General features: G+C 41.5%; 1 protein-coding gene and 1 pseudogene across 1 annotated transcript; one reads left to right on the top strand and one right to left on the bottom strand.

Moving 5' to 3' along the window:
- Positions 1-1,989: 1,989 nt before the first annotated feature.
- On the bottom strand, positions 1,990-9,859 carry LOC115107709 (uncharacterized). The gene is made up of 7 exons (XM_029631260.2): positions 9,693-9,859; positions 7,889-8,021; positions 7,239-7,444; positions 6,949-7,124; positions 6,581-6,725; positions 6,095-6,234; positions 1,990-6,008 (listed from the first exon to the last, which is right to left on the bottom strand). The coding sequence occupies exons 1-7, from the start codon at positions 9,730-9,732 to the stop codon at positions 4,998-5,000; spliced, it is 1,851 nt and encodes a 616-aa protein (XP_029487120.1). The 5' UTR covers positions 9,733-9,859; the 3' UTR covers positions 1,990-4,997.
- A 528-nt stretch (positions 9,860-10,387) lies between these two features.
- The window catches only part of LOC115107470 (mediator of RNA polymerase II transcription subunit 23-like), a 62,531-nt pseudogene continuing 52,601 nt past the window's right edge, over positions 10,388-20,317 (top strand).

Genomic DNA, 20,317 nt, shown 5'->3' with positions numbered 1-20,317 from the left:
AAAGAAATAAAAGGCTCTCTATGATCAGGTTCGTGCCAACTAGGCTGTTTGAGAAGGTTTGCATCCTAAGCAACCTGCCTATACATAGTTTGAAGTACAATACCAACATAGCTACAGTAGTAGGTCAAAGTTGTGTGCTGGAAAATCTTGGTACAGCATGGGTGGAATAGGCATTCTGGTGATTGTGAATTTCCTTTATTTTTCTGCTTCAGACCAATGCCTATTCTCACTTAAAACATAATATTTTTGTTTTTAATAGTCCCAAGCTCTCGTCTTCTGGCCTACAGATAATCCATCAGCATTAAACTTTGCTTGGTCCATAGCTGTCTATTACCCAGTTCTGCTGCAAATATGGATTTCCTTTACAGAGGAGCACAATCATGAATTTCTGATATGATCATTCACCAACCATAAAACCTACTTCCCGATAATGAAAAGGTTTTGGAGCGATAGTGTGATAGCTCCAGCTCAGAGCTGTATATTACCCCATGGCTCTGGCTGGGAGGATGACAGATTTTGAAGCTTGGAGTGGGAAGATTAGCTGAAGGCTTTCCTGGCCATTACCGCAGTTGTCTCCTCAGCTGTGCAAGGTAATTGAGCAGAATATATGTCTTGTCTCAGCACTGTGTTCAATATCACCCCACTCACCCCTCATTTGTGCAAAATAAGCAATATGACTTAAACAGGCAAGCACTCCTTCGTCTTCCTCAAAAGAGTGAGGCTGGCTGTGAGAGGAGGGAGAGAACTCAGTGACTGAGGGAGAGTGTGACAGAGTGTGAGGACTTTATTTTGATGGTGTTTGCAGTGCGTGAACCACATGGAAACACAGCTTACAGGTTTGAGCTGTCTTCACTCTGTGTAGTGCTGCATATCCACATTTGCCAGGCTTACGAGATTTAAATACAGCAGAGCTTTGCTAAATCAGCTAAATTGGAACTTCCTAGGTTTTTCTTTAAGAAGCATAATTATGTTTTTTGCCTAAATAAAAGGAATGCTCAAAGAGAAGTGAGATAAGCTTGCCTTGAGCTATCACATTTGTTCAGAGCAGGAAACTGTCTCTCAGAAGTGCACCTTCCAAATCCATATCTTCCAATTCACAGTCAGTACAGACAGATAGACTGCAGATGTGCTGTTATAGGAAAAGGGCCCCATCTAGTGTACCTATGATTCTGTTTTTATGATATAAGATATGAAGTTCTGGTTTCACTTGTGAGAAACAGATTGAGGTCACTGATGTGTACAGTAGGCCTGCATGTATTTTTTTATTTAAAAAACTCTGTCTTGAAGTCTTGAACTGTTGTGCTTTATCTTGGCCAGGTCGCCAGTTGTATATGAGAACTTATTCTCAACTAACCTACCTGGTTAAATAAAGGTGAAATAAAAATAAAAATACATGTAAAAAGTCTTGAGAGATCTTTCATATTTAATCTGTTCAATTTTCAAGAATGTCTGAATCATGAGAATAAAATACTAACATCCACTTAGCTCCTCTTTTCTGAATCCTGATTGGTGCATTTCCTTTTCTTCAGTTCCTCTTTTCAAAAGCTTTCATCATAAAAGAGAATAGCTCGCTTGTGTTATGCTTCACAATGAACCAACATTATGCTTCTGGCAGTCTGTTCTATGTTTTTTGATACTGTGTACAACACAGGTGGTTGGTTGCACTTTAATTGGGGAGGACGGGCTCGTGGTAATGGCTGGAGCGGAATCAGTGGAATGGTATCAAATACATCAAACACATGGTTTTCATGTGTTTGATGCCATTCCATTACTCCGTTCCAGCCATTATTATGAGCCGCCCTCCCCTCAGCAGCCTCCCCTGGTGTACTTTACAATATATTGTAGGCCTACATCATTGTTGATTTCTTAATTAAGAACAACAATTGCATTGCTTTTGTGCACACTCAGTGCTGTATGGTGTAAAAGTCACTGGTCTTCTCATATAATGGTTGTAAACCCTTGTTTGAACACACAGATAAAAGCACACAGTTGATTTACACCATGTTCCAAATCTACAGTAACTGCATCTTTTATTCTTAAGAACAGATGACAAGATATTTCATAACCACAATGTATTCTTAAGTCTATTTCCTCACTCCCTCCCTACTCAGTGAAGATTAGAATACATGGAGATTCCATAGACAGCTTCGTCACCTCCTCAGGTATTGGTCAGAGCATGGACTGTTATTACCAAACAGTTTTATGCCACATGGACGGTCGTTTTCAGCATTGAATCATGACTAGTAGTGTGTGTGATGCCCTACACAATGTAATATTATATGTTGTTATATGATAATTTTATAATTAACCACTAACAAGCCTGCAGATGGAAGCAGGAGTTATCAGGGTGTACAATCATTTATCTGGAACAGACTAGTTCTGTCCTTTAAAGAGATTACAATAAAGCTCACATTCTGCAGTATAAAGACAAATCTGTTTATAAGGAATGATGATAAATGTCAAACACAGGCAGATATTTTTTTAACCTTTGTAGATGCCTTTTCGTGACATAAATGACTCACTTCCTTTTTGAAACAAACAAAAACAAAAGGTCCCTCAGTTCATGTTCTAAATGGTAGACTTCTTCAAAGAGGTGATCATGAGAATAAATATCCACAGTCCATGTGAAAGTCAACTGTTAACAGTTATCCAGTTCACACACGCACGCAAGCACACACAGTCACACTCACATACCCACCAAAATATGAAGTAGAAAAAAGTGAATAAACATGCTTTTGGTCATTGGTGCTTTTAAAAGTCAGGTAACATTGTAAAGTCAATATTGCCTCAATGTGCTAAGTATAATAAAAGGCACCAATGACATCAACGTGTAAAGTGTTTAAGGAAATAACAGATATACAGTACCAGTCAAAAGTTTGGACACACCTATTCATTCAAGGGTTTTTCTTTATTTTTACTATTTTCTACCTTGTAGAATAATATTGAAGACATCAAAACTAAGTAATAACACATATGGAATCATGTAGTAACCAAAAAAGTGTTAAACAAATCAATATATATTCTATATTTCAGACGCTTCATAATAGCCACCCTTTGCCTTGATGACAGCTTTGCACACTCTTGGCATTCTCTCAACCAGCTTCATGAGTTAGTCACTTACATTTCAATTAACAGGTGTGCCTTGTTAAAAGTAAATTAGTGGAATATATTTCCTTCTTAATGCGTTTGAGCCAATCAGTTGTGTTGTGACAAGGTATGGGTGGTATACAGAAGATAGCCTTATTTGGTAAAAACCAAGTCAATATTATGGCAAGAACAGCTCAAATAAGCAAAGAGAAATGACATTCCATTATTACTTTAAGACATGAAGGTCAGTCATTGCGGAAAATGTCAAGAACTTTGAACATTTCTTCAAGCGCAGTCGCAAAAACCATCAAGCGCTATAATGAAATTGGCTCTCATGTGGACCACCACAGGAAAGGAAGACCCAGAGTTACTTCTGCTGCAGAGGATAAGTTCATTAGAGTTACCAGCCTCAGAAATCGCAGCCCAAATAAATGCTTCACAGAGTTCAAGTAACAGACACAGCTCCACATCAACTGTTCAGTGGAGACTGTGGGAATCAGGTCTTCATGGTCAAATTGCTGCAAAGAAACCACTACTAAAGGGCACCAATAAGAAGTATAGACCTGCTTGGGCCAAGAAACAGGAGCATTGGAAATTAGAGTGGTGGAAATCTGTCCTTTATTCTGATGACTCCAAATTCTTGGTTTTTGGTACCGTGTTTTTGGGAGTTGGTGAACTAATTATCTCCGCACTTGTGGTTCCCACCATGAAGCATGGAGGAGGTGTGATGGAGCTTTTCTGGTGACACTGTCTGTGATTTATTTAGAATTCAAGGCACACTTAACCAGCATAGCTACCACAGCATTCTGCCGCAATAGGCCATCCCATCTGGTTTGTGCTTAGTGGGACTATCATTTGTTTTTCAACAGGACAATGACCCAAAACACACCTCCAGGCTGTGAAAGGGCTATTTGAACAAGGAGAGTGATGGAGTGCTGCATCAGATGACCTGGCTTCCACAATCACCCAACCTCAACCCAATTGAGATAGTTTGGGATGAGTTGGACCGCAGAGTTAAGGAAAAGCAGCCAACAAGTGCTCAGCATATGTGGGACCTCCTTCAAGACTGTTGGAAAAGCATTCCTCATGAAACGGGTTGAGAGAATGCAAAGCTGTCATCAAGGCAAAGGGTGGCTACTTTGAAGAATCTAAAATATATCTTGATTAACATTTTTTTGGTTACTACAAGATTCCCTATGTGTTATTGCATAGTTTTGATGTCTTCACTGTTTTTCTACAATATAGAAAATTGACAAAATAAAGAAAAACCCTTGAATGAGTAGGTGTGTCCAAAAGGTACTGTATACATCCTTTATTTGCATTGTCTTCATAGTTTAGTGTGTGGTTATAAACCTTTACAGCAACACTCCCCCTGCTTGTTAATCATCATGAGGTAAAGTGGCATTGCATGTGCCTTCATATAAACTTTGAATTAAATTGTACAAAAAAAGCTATCTGGCAATTCATCAATCATGATAAGTTAGTAGAAAAGTATGGATAAAAGGTACAAAGTAAACAAAACCTCAAAAATAAATTAGTTACAATCACATTGCTGAAGCATTCACCAAGCATTTTGGATTAGTTAAAAAGATGTCCTTCATTTGATTTGGCAACTGAATCAAATGGTACAAACAGAAATCTGAATTATTCTCCCACATACGGTAAACAAACTTTTTTGCTGTGATAATGTGTGTCCAATAGGTTAACTGTCTGATAGGTTACGTGTCCAATAGGTTAACTGTCTGATAGGTTACGTGTCCAATAGGTTAACTGTCCGATAGGTTAAGTGCCCAATAGGTTAACTGTCCGATAGGTTAAGTGTCCAATAGGTTAACTGTCTGATAGGTTAAGTGTCCAATAGGTTAACTGTCTGATAGGTTAAGTGTCCAATAGGTTAACTGTCTAATAGGTTAGTCCTCCATGTTGATCTGTAGACTCCAGACATTCTGTAGTTTAGTCAGGTCACTCTCACCCTCACTCTCCTCTGAGGATTGCCTCACTAACACACTGGGTAAGATCTCCAACTGCTCTGACTCCCTGTCCTTCCTCGCTCCCTCCACTTCTGGAATAGGCTTGGAGAGCAAAGGCATCTGGAGGATCCCTGTTGTAGGGCTCCAGTCAACACAGTTACCACCACCTAATCCATCCTCTTCCTCAGACTCCTGTGGAAACAGAGCTTGCCTCTGGCTTCTGTACAGGTTGACCTGGGCTAGCAGCAGGGGCTGATTATCCCTTCTGTTAGACCGCGTCGGGTACTTTGTTGGCACCATCTGCTGCTTTGGGGCTGCTCCCACGAAGCCGTAGTCTGAGGGGTAACTTTGGGGCCCTTCAGCTTTGTCTCCCCACAGGTCCACCTCAGTGGTCTCTCTGACAGAGACGTGCTGTGGTGCGTAGGGACCCATCTGATCAGGCTCTTTGTAACTTGTGCTCTCCACCCCCAGCTTTATATCAGACAGCAGTGGCATTCTAAAGAGCCCTGTCTTGGGGTCCATGTCTAAACACATCCCAGTCAAAACATTCTCCACAGGCTCCTGTGAACCTGGTGCACATCTCTGTGCTATGTACGGGTTGACCTGGCTGAGACGCAGGGGCCGGGTTTTCTCAATGTCAGATGCCTCACTTTCTCTTACTTCTGGCATCTCTGGGGCCGCTCCAACGAAGCCATAGTCTAGAGGTTCTGGTTGGGCCTCACCGAATTCATCTTCGCATGATCCCTCCTTTGGAGGTTCTATGCCAGGGGCTTGCTGGGAAGTGTAGGGTAGTTCGAGCTCCCACTCTGTTTGGTGGATCAGGGCAGGGATGTTGTTAGGCTTTATGGTTATCAACTCCATGGGCTTGGCAATGTTGACCAGTACCACATTCACTGTCACAGTATGCTCAGGACAGAAAGTCTGCGGTGGGTTCTGAAGGTCCAATATTTCCTGTAAGAGCAAAAAGGGTGACATCTTAGTAAATTGCACTTCGTAGCCATTGTTGAAGGCTTCTATTAGTCTCATATTATTCTTACCAGGAAAGGAGGACTTTTCTGTTTATTACCACAGACAAAGTGGTAGAAAAGGCATCCGGCCAGGATCAGCATGAAAAGGCAGATAACTGATGGTACAACGGCTCCCATCAGCATCAGTAGCAGCTGATCGTAGAAGGGATCTGTAAAGACAGAGTGGTAGGGTCGAGATCAAATAAGAGATCTATACAGTGTACAGTCATCATAGGAAGAGAAAAGTCTATAGGTTACAGCTGAGAACATACACACACACACACACACCTTCGAATTCAACAAAATTCCTTCTCTACCAGGAAGAGAAAATACACTCTGGGAAACACCTAAAGTCTCCTGTCACATTTACCGGTAGAGAGAACAATTCTTGGAATGCTTTTGCGATTTACCAAAACCTGTTGGGCAGGTTAATCCTGACAGATATCCATGCATGTAATAAACATTTTCAAAAACACTGCACACTAGGCCATTGAATTAACTCTAGTCTTATTTTACCCTTTGGGGTTGTTAGGCACTGCCATTCAGAGGCATGCCAAGGTATAGGAAGTGACAGGACCTGGGAATTAGCAGAGAAACAATACTGGGTTTCATAGGCAAGCAACCCATATTCAAAGGATCTGTTTTCCACAGTGAAGTGATGCTAAAAGACAAAATGAATACAGAAAGTTAAAATACACAAAATAGAACTAACACTCGTAAAAAATCTGCATTATAAAATAATTACGATGATATAAAAATATAGAATTGTTTATTATAATATATTAATGCAGCAATTTGCACTGATTAAAGTCCCTATAGGGAGTCCTACATATTATGTCATTTAATTATTTACATAGTGTTACAGTAACCAACATAACACCAACCGTTTTGTTGCTTCTGTTGTCGTACACAGAGAGGTTGTATGTCATCTGAGGGTATATTTTCAACAAGGAGTACTCTTTTGTCATGTTTCCAGTCTTCCATCTCATTGGACCCTTCAGCTTGACAGTAACACTATTCTCCTTCACCACAAGTTTTACAAGTGGTGGTCCAAAGGTTGCTGTTGGGGAGGATAAACATTTCATATCCTTCTCTGATTTTATTTTGAAGTGGTTCGCTATCGCTCCTAATTCATAGATAAGGAAAATTATATTTGAAGAGGATCTCAACTTACTGTCAGCTTTGGGGTCAAACCTCTTTTCCGTGAATGCCCATTTGGAGGATAGGTTTGTGCCCACAGCCTTGACTCTGGCAAAGTAGCCTTCATCCAGGTCAGTGGTCTCATTGGATAGATCACACCGGGTCTGAGGGATGTCTCTGCACTGGTTCTTCACCCTCCAGCGCACCTGTGTCGCCCCACTATCCATTCTGTCACCATAACTAGGAGACGACAAATAAACACATCATGAGATGTTTCCTTAAATCCATGGATCATGGGTATTTATTTACAATTATAAACTGGGTGGTTCGAGCCCTGAATGCTGATTGTCTGAAAGCTGTGGCATATCAGACCGTATACCACGGGTATGGCAAAACTTTTATTTATACTGCTCTAATTACGTTGGTGACCAGTTTATAATAGCAATAAGGCACCTCCATGTTTGTTGTTTATTGCCAATATACCACAGCTAAGGGTTGTATACAGGCACTCCGCGTTGTGTCATGCGTAAGAACAGCCCTTAGCCGTGGTATATTGGCTATATACCACACCCCCTCGGCCCTTATTGCTTAACTAGTTAATGGAAATAGTCTCTCGTGACAAAATTGAGGAGCTGATTTGGTTCTGGGTACCAAGATTATGGAAATGTATAAAAGTGTCCTTACATTGCATACTCCACTGTGTAATGTGTGTCATTTGGTGTGTCTTTCCCATGATGCCACTTTGCAATGTTCCTCAGGTTCACAGAGTTAAAATGAACTCCTTCAGGACATCCTACACTGGACCCATGTGAGACAACTAAGAAAGGAGAAACAGCAGACAGTAGATGATCAACTGCCAAGGGCATTACGAATTGTCAACTTGAGACACTTTACACTTTATAGAGAGCATCACTAAACAATTCTAAAATGAAATAAGATTATTAAGAGAATGAAATGACATCCTTTTTCCTTAACATAATGTAGAATGTCTTAAAGTTCTAGTTGAAGAGAAACATTGTATAGAACAACAACAGGATGTTGATGTGATTAAGGTTGAGAGATAAGATATTTCATAAGCCCTCACAAAGAAACGCTTATTTTCCCGACTGCACGAGACCACATTTGTTTCCTGTGTGTTTCAGAATACCACGTGCTCAGTGGAACATGTCTTTCAAGGACCTCTCATGATTATATTAACCATATTAACCCTATTTATTGCATCATAAATGCTTGTTTGTTTTTCTGTAAGCTTTGCCAACATACTTTTTGTTGTGATCAATGCCTCAACAAAGCATTAAGTGTTATATATGTCACTACTCAACTCTGTAACTATATATTTTTTCGATATAGCACATACTATATAAGGTAGGTAGAAAATACAGTAGAGGGAGTGAAAACCAAAGTAAACCAAAGTAAATGCCACCCACATACGTGTTGCAGTTGGCTACAGCTGAAGGTGTGTTTGGGCGAGTTTTAAAATGACACAAAATGATTACATTGGTTAAGCATGCTTAAAATGCATTTTTAACCATCTACTGCACATCGTTGCCCTGAGGCAACAGAAAACCTTTTTGCCCCTCACACCCCCCATAGGGTGAAAGGTAGCCTAGCAGTTAGAGTACTGGGCCAGTAACTGAAAAGTCACTGGTTTCAATACCTGAGCCGACAAGGTGAAACATGTGTCGATGTTCCCTTGAACCCTGATTTGCACCATAGGCGCTGTACTACTATTGGCTGACCCTGTAAAACAACACATTTCACATGTACTTGTGTAGGAATTTATAAAGAAGCATATTTGATTGGTTTTGAACATATTTTGTTTTTATATATATTCCCAAAATTTTTATTTTGTTGCCTCAGGGCAACGTTGTGTAGTTAGGGTACTTTTCAGGGTACCCTAACTACCCTTTTAACATGATGTTAAAAGATGGCCTTGGTCAATGTTTTTGCCAACATATCCACTGACATTGACAAGCAATTGAGCAGTTAGGATCATACCCTCTGATAGTGAGGACAGTGAGCTTAAGGACAGTGACAGCAAAGAAGAATAGACCCCAGAATCAGGTTTGAGAGGCAGTGAAAATTACTAGTTTATGTCCAACTTGTATTTTTTAAATTAATATTTGTTTCTACTATATTTCACTTAATAAATGTTCTGAAAATATGTTTGTATCCTTATGGCACAGCATTATGCCATAAATGACTGGGTGTGGGGGGTAAACGTTTTTCATTTTATTATTATTGATGGGAATCTTAAATTATATACAACATATATCCTCCAAATTGATCTACAACAGCTGAACAATGACAGCTGAACTATTCCTATAGCTTGACGGAAAATAATATTAGCAAAATATTGAGATTAAGACATATTTAAACTTGCCAGTTCAATATGGGATAAGATGTAAACTGCACTAGATACTACAATAGTAAACATTTTCCTTGTAATTACTAATTATGAGACGCAGCCAATGAAAACGAAGCCTACCTGGCGTCCATAGATAAATAATCAAGAGATATTTCATCATTCTTTGCCGTAGTATTGGTAAAACAAATATATACTATTAAGCTCATGGACATTTCAACCAATCGGCTACAGTAAATTATTCCGTTCGAGGATCTCCTTCAGTGTCTTTTATGTTGCTATTTGCTTTACTTTACCTTGGTCAGGTAGCGTAGGAGTCAATACCCACGTGAAATGGGCGGAGTTATTTACAGTAAGCAGGGAGGAATTTAGTGAACACGGGTCTGTTAACGTCGGAACAACTTTGGCTGGGTATGGTGAGATAACGCTCCGTAAGCCACGCCCCAGTGGGCAGAGCTAGGCATGTTGGACTGTGACACGCAAGAAACTGGCCTTGCCGAAACCTCCCCCTCCTTATATTTTCCTTAATTTTGTCAGTAGGGTCAAATACTTTTTGTGGCACACATCAGAGTCAAATACTTGCTAGAGAACAAACTTCACTTCAGGATAGGCAACCGAAATTAATAATGAATGTGTGTGTGTTATATTAAACATAGAGGAGGGATTGACAGCTTCCTTGAAGGACACAAATAAAAAATGCATTCTGCTACTAAGATCAGTGAAAACTGACAACGGGGTGAAAAGCAGAAATCTCAACTAGCAAATCGCAGCAATGAAGAATTGAGTGTGTGCGTGTCCACCCAAAGGGAGGGAGAATTATGTCGGGGGAGATTTTCGGTACACCTGTTACCTTCAGACAAATTCCCTGGGTCGAAGAGTAAAACGGAGAACACCATCGTGTTCGTAAGAGTCTCCCCTTTCCATAGGTTTTAATACGATAAAATATCTAATTTTATGAGAAACGGCGGAGAATGGGTGGTTCTGTGTAGCCTAGTTATGATAATATAGGCTATTTGAGAACAATGCACTGCAGTTAATTTCGTCTTTGACCTGATAAGTCAAATATATTTGAGTGTATTTGAGTAGTAAACGGGTAAACAACGAGTCCTAGACAGTTTGCAATAGAACATACCAGAGGGGGGCATTGTTTACTAGGCTACTTAAATTATTGGGAGCATCTGGTTACCAGCAGTGTTCAGAACACATTGAGTTTATGACAAAACAGATCAGAGGACACCTTTTCACACAGAGATGTATTTATAGCAGTGAATGTCATGTATTTCTAAGTAGCAGCCATATCAGGCAGGGAAACTAATTGTTCACATTTTGATAGAACATTCAAATTTTACAGCTTGACGGTGGCACTCTTTAGCCTACCTGCATTGTTAGGATGTTCATGTGATCACAACAAAACTACTTATTGGGCTCAAATAGAGAAATCATTTTTCTTTGAAAAATAGGCTTGGCTGAGAAAAGAAGATTCAGTTTTCTGCCTGAGTGTGGCGCCGATTACAACAATTTTCTGGATTATCTCGTGACCAGAACAAAACTACCTATTTTACTAGAGAATGAAAATAAATGGTGTTTCTTTGAAGAGATGGGCCTGGCTGACATTAACTGTTTTCTCACCTTATTCTCCTTAAGGTGATCAATGATTGTTGGTTATTTACCAGGTAAGAAGAAGTGAAAATGAAACAAGGACTGAAGCAATAAACACCTTATTTTACATAACTAGAGATTTAAATTAATGTTGTTTCTTTGAAAAGGAGGGCCTGGCTGACATGAAAAATGCATTAAAGGGAAAGGATCCACAGACACACAGGCTGATTATCTTCCTGCACATCTCTTCATTTACCATGCTGGCTGCCATGGTTAACACAAACGCAGGACATTGAATGCTACCTGAATTGACTCAGAAAAGTAACATAAGTAGGCCTACAGTATCACAGCGAGGTCGAACAGGTGTGTGCTAGTTAGATCATCCAGGTTCCACAGCAACACTATTGACTATTCTCTACCTCCAGTGCATGCTCTCACTAACACTCATATTTTCTCTGTCTCCCCTTCCGGAGGGCCTGAGGCTCTGGGACCGTGACTGAGGACACCCTGGCCTGATACCTCAACATGCCTGGCCCAATCCAAGCTGGCCACACTCTACCTCCTACCTGCCTGTTACCATGACGACTTTGTGAAAAGCGATCTGACCATAGGGTCTTGAATGTATGCTTTTATACGGCCTATATCTTTGTATTACAGCAGTCAAATAGAAAACTGGAAGTGTGACTTCTTTCCCTAATGATTTCCTATGGCTGAGGTATTTTGTTAGTTATCAGGTATTCCATACCAAGGCTAGATGAGCCTGAATGGCAACAACACCAGACACAGATGCAATGCAACTAATTAATCTCATTGTTAAATTAATGCATTATACAGGCAAAGAGCCCTATGAACCCAGGTCAAAATTAGTGCACTGTGTATTGGGAAAATGGTGCCATTTGGGAGACATTCCATCTGTTGATGAAGCCACCTAAAAATCAATGGCTGCATACCAATTATCCATCCCTCGCCTAATGGATTGGTATAAGCATTAGCTTGAGCTACTTTACGCCATTGTTAAATGGACATGCAGCCAAAGTTAATGGTCACACACCTTTGAATCATTAGTAAAAAAAATATTTTAAAAAGGTGTTATATAAACTAGCAAATAATTGACACAAGTTGTTACAGTAGTGGGTAAGACATTGGATCCAGAGCTGTATAAGTTAATTATGGACTTTAAAGTAACAGGCAGGAAGCATGTAGAAGGGAGCCAGGAGGGATTGGGCCAGGCACATCCAGGTGTCAGGCCAGGGTGTCCTCAGTCACGGTCCAAGTGCCTCAGCCCCTCCGGAAAGAGAGACGGAGAAAAATAAAAGTTTGTTAGTGAGAGAATGGCTAAAAAAACTATAGTACACACCACATGCACTGGGGTAGAGAACAATCAAGTGTTGCTGTGGACACTGGATAATCTGACTAACACACGCACACCCGTTTGACCTCTATGTGTCACTGTAGGCCTGTTTATGTTACCCTGTCTGATTCAATTCCGGTAGCATTCAATGTCCTGCGTGTGTTAGCCATGGCAGCCAGCATTGTAAATAAAGAGACACACAGACAGATAATCAGTCTCTGTGGGTCCCATCCCCTTAATGTATTTTTCATTTCAGCCAGGCCTATGTTTTCAAAGAAATACCATTTCATTTAATCTTGAGTTGAGTAAAATAAGTTGTTTTATTGTTAACCAAATAACACAGAAAATTGCGGTAAACAGCCCCACACTTAGACAGAAAGAGCAATGTACTTTTCTCAGCCAGGCCCATCTTTTCAAAGAAAACAATTGAATTCTATCTTTATTTGAGCAAAATAAGTAGTTGTGATCACAAGAAAATCCTAACAGTTCAGGTAAAGAGCACCAGTCAGGCAGAACATTTGCACATAAATATGAGTTAAAAGTCTCTCCTAGATTTAGGACAGACACTTCAAAAACTTGTTTCTTAAGATTAATTTCTTTATTTGATTGTCCTTTTTGCCATTTATGAATGTATTATTCAATGCATACACTGGTCTCAAATATATGAGCATAACTAGGCTACACCGAACCAAGACGGACGCATTGTAAAATTAGATACTTATCATATTGAAACGTGTCCCAGTCCAACATGCCTACCGTTGCCCACTGGGGCGTGATTTACAGAGCGCTCTTTGAAGTAAGCGCTCTGTATCGTCGTATTCCACCGGATCGAGTTCTCATCACGCCGGTTGTAAAGCACACATTAACCCTACAATTATTGCCTAATTAAATCACTGGTCTATTCTGACTGGGTAACAAAGGTTTTGATAACTTCTGTGAATTGTTATATGATAATTAAATGTTTTATAGAAGATTCTACAAGATCTGTGTAAACGTTTGTAATAACTTTAGTTTGTGGGGCACCATAACATTAACCGTTTGTCAGGCCCACAACATTCTTGAGGCGGTAGTGCAGTCATTAATGTACTTGATTGCCTGATTGAAGACTGGTTTGACTGATGTGAATAATTTAACAGATTGTCAAAAGAGCACCAATGGCATCACTCGATTTGAAGCTCTTGATGTTTTACATTATGAAAAAGTACGTTTAATTAATTTTAACTGGACGAGACATTAAATGCAGCGGTCTCATTCATATTTCCATTTCAGAAACGTCACTGGTCTCATTGAACCGTAGATCGTATTTTTTATATTAAGATTAAATTACTCTACAGATGTGGAACAATTTACTTTTGATTGTGCCACATCGGTTTGTTTTTAAGGCTGTACAAACGTCCGGTTAACTGTATAAAAACTACAGATGACAGTTATACAAATATTTGCCTTAGCAAAGACAGTACAGTTTATAAATTCCGTGGCCGTTGCATCCAACGACAATCCATGCTCCGAGCAAAGTGCTTTTGCGATTTCTGAAATGATTTCGTAATGTTACTTTTCATCGTTGAAACATGGCGATTTCACGGAAACCCAGCTCCAGAGTATATTTAAGCAATAAAGCACGCGGGGAAGTGGTATATGGCCTATATACCACGGCTAAGGGCTGTTCTTGGGCAGTATATTTTTGCCATTACATTTACTTTTGATAATTAAGTATTAAAACCAAATGAGTTGACATTTTACTAAAGTAGGATTTTTCTGGGTGACTCACTTTTACTTGTCATTTTCTATGAAGGCATCTTAACTTTTACCCAAGGATGACAATTGGGTAGTTTTTCCACCACTTCCATAGTCTGAGTTACTCCTTGGCTAATGAAAAACACGCCACAGATTTGTCAACTAACCTGGGGTGTATTCATTACGCCGAGGTGATGTAGGGCGGCAGGTAGCCTAGCCGTTAGACCAGTAACCGAAACATCTCTGGTTCGAATACCCGAGCCGACACCGTGAAAAATCTGTTGATTTGCCTTTGAGCAAGGCATTTAACCCTAATTTGCTCCAGGGGCACAGCACAGTAATACTATGACTGACCCAGTAAAACATCACATTTTACTGCACCCATCTGGTAAATGTGACAATACAACATTTGTATTGAGGTTTTATTTGATAAAACGTGTGTTCTTAAACAGAAGTTGTAGTTCATTTCATTCACAAATTGTATGGTTTCAACAGTTGCCATTCTAATCGGAATAGTCTGCAAATTGCCTACACATCAGACAGGTTTAGACATTTTTGCAAATGTATTAAATATACAAGTACATGCTTATGAATTATTTGATTGCAAAAGTGACCAATCTGGTGATATAGTCCAGCTTCTCTGGGATCAGGGCTTTCTTTGGCAGTGGTGTTTTCATGTCATGCTCTATTTTTTTGTGTGTGTTCTGTTGTAACCAACTTTTCTGAGACTCCCATTTGGGCCAAGTGACTTTAGTGATGTTGGTGTGAGACAGTGTTTGGAGTGAGAGGGAACTAGAATGAAGCAGTCAATGAGGCCAGTCAAGTGCCACCTTTTTTTAAATGAACTATATTTCTGAATCCACTAGTGGCTGATCTCACTTGTTTTGGGGAAGTGCAGGTCAGTGTTGGAACCCCCCCACCCAACGTCAAGCGAATTCCCTGTATTGACATTTAGACCCCTCGCTGACATCGCTCTCTCTGGGCCCTCCCCCCACACATCCGGTAATCGAGGACCAGCTGGTGTACCTGGTGGTGTACACCATGGAGCGCTCTGAGACGTAGGCGCAGTTTTACCACGGCAGCACCAGCCAGCTCCTGTGGCAGCACCTCTCCAGCCAGCTTATTTTCTTTGTGCTCTTCCAGTTCGAAGCTTCCCACACATGGTGCTCTCGTTTCACCAGAAGGTGGGATGGTGTTGATTGGAACAGAAACACACTTATAGATGTGGACACAGTCAATTGTCCTATTATCTTTAACACTTGTTCTTGCTTAATTTTTATCATTAGCGGATGAATAAGCACTTCTGTTCCACACAGTTAGTGTGTGAGACAGAGACCGTAAGACAGACCATGTCTAAAATGTGTGTGTTGCTCCTCAGCTGGCTGGCCGAGGCCTGATCAAAGGCAGAGACCACCTGATATGGGTCCTCCAGTTAATCTCTGGCAGCACTCAGAAGAACGCCCAGGCAGACTTCCTCCCTGTCATGAAGCTGTTCGACCTGCTCTACCCAGAGAAAGAGGTGTGCGTGTCAATGACTGTATATATGAATGGACAAAGCCATGGGTCACGTGACTACATCCGTCCCTATGTGACTCAGCGCACTGAAGCCAAATAAAGTTGGTTAAGATATCAGCCTCCCGAGTGGTGCAGAGGTCTAAGGCACTGCATCGCAGTGCTTGAGGCATCACTACAAACCCTGGTTTGATCCCAGGCTGTGTCACAGCCAGCCATGACCGGGAGACCTATGAGGCGGCACACAATTGTCCCAGCGTTGTCCGGGTTAGGGGAGGGTTTGGCCGGTCGGGATGTCCTTGTCCTGTTGTCCTCTAGCAACTCCTTGTGGCGGGCCGGCGCCTGCAAGCTGACTTCTGTCGCCAGCTGGACGGTGTTTCCTCCAACACATTGGTGCGACTGACTTCCGCGTTAAGCATGCAATGTGACTTTGCAGGGTTGTGTTTTGGAGGACGCATGGCTCTCGACCTTCACCTCTCCGAGTCCGTAGAGGAGTTGCAGCGATGGGACAAGACTGTTGTCCTGTCCAACTACCAATTGGGGAGAAAAAGGAGAACGAGTACCAAAAAAATAAATAAAATATTATTAAGATGGAGACATAACATAGCAGATTGAGCTACTCCAGGAAGTGACGTTGCAGGCTAGCTCGGTGCTGCCCACTCTCATTGAGTAACTCAAGCTGAAGGCCGACCGGGGTAATGCAGGCTGCCATGAACAACTAAATTGTCCTTCCTTCTTCTGTGTGTGATTTATAAAGTTATCGGTTCAAGGTCATACATCTGGTGTATTAGAATAAATTATTTTCTTGAAAAAAAATATTTTTGTGACACAAAGATTGCAATTTTTCCATTCCTAATAATGGGGGGATCCTGTTTTCTGCAAACTAGGCCTGCAGTACCACCTTGAACTTCCGTGGCTTCAATGAGAAAGGCCAGTCATTCTCCCCTGGTATGTGTATGTCTACCGGTGTAAAGGTTAGCATGCTCACTGCATCTAGAGGGGAGATCATGGAGTAGGACTATACAGTAGCATTGCCCCCTGTGTATCTGTGTGGTAGCTCAAGTAAGAAGAGACTGTGCTGCCATCAGAGCTCTGAGGGCCTGTTATTTCAGTTTCCTCCATCTGTCTGAGCAGCCCTGCAGGAACCAGGATCCTCCACATTGAGCCTAACTACATCTGGAGCTGCCGTATCCAAGGGGACGCAATTAAGGCATCTGCAGCCACAGCTCCATCAATTAACTCCCAGCCAAATCTTGCATTAGCATGCAAATACTGAATCTGTGTACTAACACACACACACTCATGGTTGACTCGTACAGCTTATCCCGGAGCTAAGTGGTTATTTATTAGCTTTTGACCAATGATACAGCAAATTGTGAACGAATGAGTAACGGTTTCAATGAGATAATAATGCATTATATTAGTCCAGTTCTAAGGCTATTTACTTGGTGTCTACTTTGTTTACAAGACATTGTTATGAATTTAGGATTTATTGAGGACGATTTATTGGTATTGCTAAAGACATTGTGATGTGTGTATTTCGACAGTGCATCCCGGTGCCGGACATCAGCAAGCCCCAGTCGACCCACGCCAGATTTCCCACTCCCTCAAGTTGCACCATGAGTAAGAGACTGTCTCCACCTTATAGAACAATAGGCCCTTAATACCAGCTCTTATCCGTCATGCGGTCTACTAGGAAGCTCAGATGGATACACTTACATGTAAGGTGTCCACATGCTTCCCATCCGAAACAGTTCATGCATACAATATGATGACATTTTGGTCTTCGGCAAGGGTATTTCCGGCTGTTAGTGCACACCAAAAAAAAAAAAAAATTCTCAAGACAACCTGAAGTCGGTAGTCTGTGGCCGAAGTCTACGCGCCTTCGCTGGTGATTGGTCAACAGAATGGATTCTTCAATTAAGTCTTTGTCATTCAGCGAGAGATGAATCATTTTCATGCACAATTTTTAACTTGAGAAATTCTGCAACAAACATCTTAATGTAAAATTGTGCGATTAAGATCGACAAAACGTCAATGAATGAGATTTCTTGATTAATTATGACTATTTTCAGGAAGTATGCTGGCTATGGCGTGCCACATTTTGTTATTGTTTTTCAAGCTAAAGTTTTTTAAAGGGAGTATGCGAGCACACTCGTTCGGTAGGCGCCAGCTGAACCCGAAGCATGCAGAAGGCTTCAGGCAGTCAGTCTAAAAGTATTAGTGGTCAGTGGTCACCAACGTGTAGTGTAACTCACAGATGCATGATTTTTGATCCCTTGAGTTTGAGATAAAAGCAACATCTCAAATCTGTGATTCAATTGCATTTAAAAGACTTGCCTCATATTGAACTCTACCTGTCCTTGTGTGTTTAGGTTTCTCCAGCAGAGCCTGAGGAACAAGTCCCTGGGGATGACGGATTATAAAATCGCCTTGCGGTGTAATGCCTACTCCACTAACTCAGAGTGCTTCACTCTGCCCATGGACATGCTGGTGGAGACTCTCTATGGCAACATGCACATAACCTTACCTGGCACCAACTGTATCACATCAGGCTCCATCACACCACTACCCATGAATCCCCTGGACTCTCACTGTCCACACCAGGATGAGGTGAGCTATACTTACCATAGAGATAGATACAGATACCAAATATCTATATTGTGTAACGGGATTCTTCCATCAAAGGAGAGGAGGACCAAAACACAGCGTGGTTATAATTCATGGTTTTTTGTTTTATAAGAAAAACTATACATGAATAAACTACAAAAACAAGAACCCTGAAAACCCGAAACAGTCCCATGTTGTACAAACACTGACACAGGAGACAACCACCCACAAAATACCCAAAGAATATGGCTGCCTAAATATGGTTCCCAATCAGAGACAACGATAAACACCTGCCTCTGATTGAGAACCACTCCAGGCAACCATAGACTTTCCTAGACAACTCTACTAAACACAACCCCATAAATCTAATAAACCCCTAGACAAGACAAGACACATAAATCACCCATGTCACACCCTGGCCTAACCAAAATAATAAAGAAAACACAAAATAGGCCAGGGTGTGGGTGTGACATATTGTCCCTACAACCACTACTACTGTTCTGCTCACAGGATAATACAGCAACATAAACAGTAATGATTCATTTACACTGAACAAAAATAAACGCAACATGTAAAATGTTGGTCCCATGTTTCATTAGCTGAAATAGAAGATCCCACAGATATTCCATATGCACAAAAAGCATATTTCTCAAAAATGTTATGCACAAATTTGTTTACATCCTTGTTAGCGAGATTTTCTCCTTTGCCAAGATAACCCATCCACCTGACAGGTGTGGCATATCAAGAACCTGATTAAACAGCATGATCATTACACAGGTGCGCCTTGTGCTGGGGACAATAAAAGGACACTAAAATGTGCAGTTTTGTCACACAACACAATGCCACAGATGTCTCAAGTTGAGGGAGTGTGCAATTGGCATGCTGACTGCAGAAATGTCCAAAATCAAATCAAATCAAATTTATTTATATAGCCCTTCGTACATCAGCTGATATCTCAAAGTGCTGTACAGAAACCCAGCCTAAAACCCCAAACAGCAAGCAATGCAGGTGTAGAAGCACGGTGGCTAGGAAAAACTCCCTAGAAAGGCCAAAACCTAGGAAGAAACCTAGAGAGGAACCAGGCTATGTGGGGTGGCCAGTCCTCTTCTGGCTGTGCCGGGTGGAGATTATAACAGAACATGGCCAAGATGTTCAAATGTTCATAAATGACCAGCATGGTCGAATAATAATAAGGCAGAACAGTTGAAACTGGAGCAGCAGCACAGTCAGGTGGAAGTTGAAACTGGAGCAGCAGCATGGCCAGGTGGACTGGGGACAGCAAGGAGTCATCATGTCAGGTAGTCCTGGGGCATGGTCCTAGGGCTCAGGTCAGTTGAAACTGGAACAGCAGCATGGCCAGGTGGACTGGGGACAGCAAGGAGTCATCATGTCAGGTAGTCCTGGGGCATGGTCCTAGGGCTCAGGTCAGTTGAAACTAGAACAGCAGCATGGCCAGGTGGACTGGGGACAGCAAGGAGTCATCATGTCAGGTAGTCCTGGGGCATGGTCCTAGGGCTCAGGTCCTCCGAGAGAGAAAGAAAGAGAGAAGGAGAGAATTAGAGAACGCACACTTAGATTCACACAGGACACCGAATAGGACAGGAGAAGTACTCCAGATATAACAAACTGACCCCAGCCCCCCGACACATAAACTACTGCAGCATAAATACTGGAGGCTGAGACAGGAGGGGTCAGGAGACACTGTGGCCCCATCCGAGGACACCCCCGGACAGGGCCAAACAGGAAGGATATAACCCCACCCACTTTGCCAAAGCACAGCCCCCACACCACTAGAGGGATATCTTCAACCACCAACTTACCATCCTGAGACAAGGCTGAGTATAGCCCACAAAGATCTCCGCCACGGCACAACCCAAGGGGGGGGCGCTAACCCAGACAGGATGACCACAACAGTGAATCAACCCACTCAGGTGACGCACCC

This window comes from Oncorhynchus nerka, linkage group LG24 (genome assembly GCF_034236695.1).
Source record: "Oncorhynchus nerka isolate Pitt River linkage group LG24, Oner_Uvic_2.0, whole genome shotgun sequence".
NCBI lineage: Eukaryota > Metazoa > Chordata > Actinopteri > Salmoniformes > Salmonidae > Oncorhynchus > Oncorhynchus nerka.
This window is presented reverse-complemented; position numbering and strand designations above follow the sequence as displayed.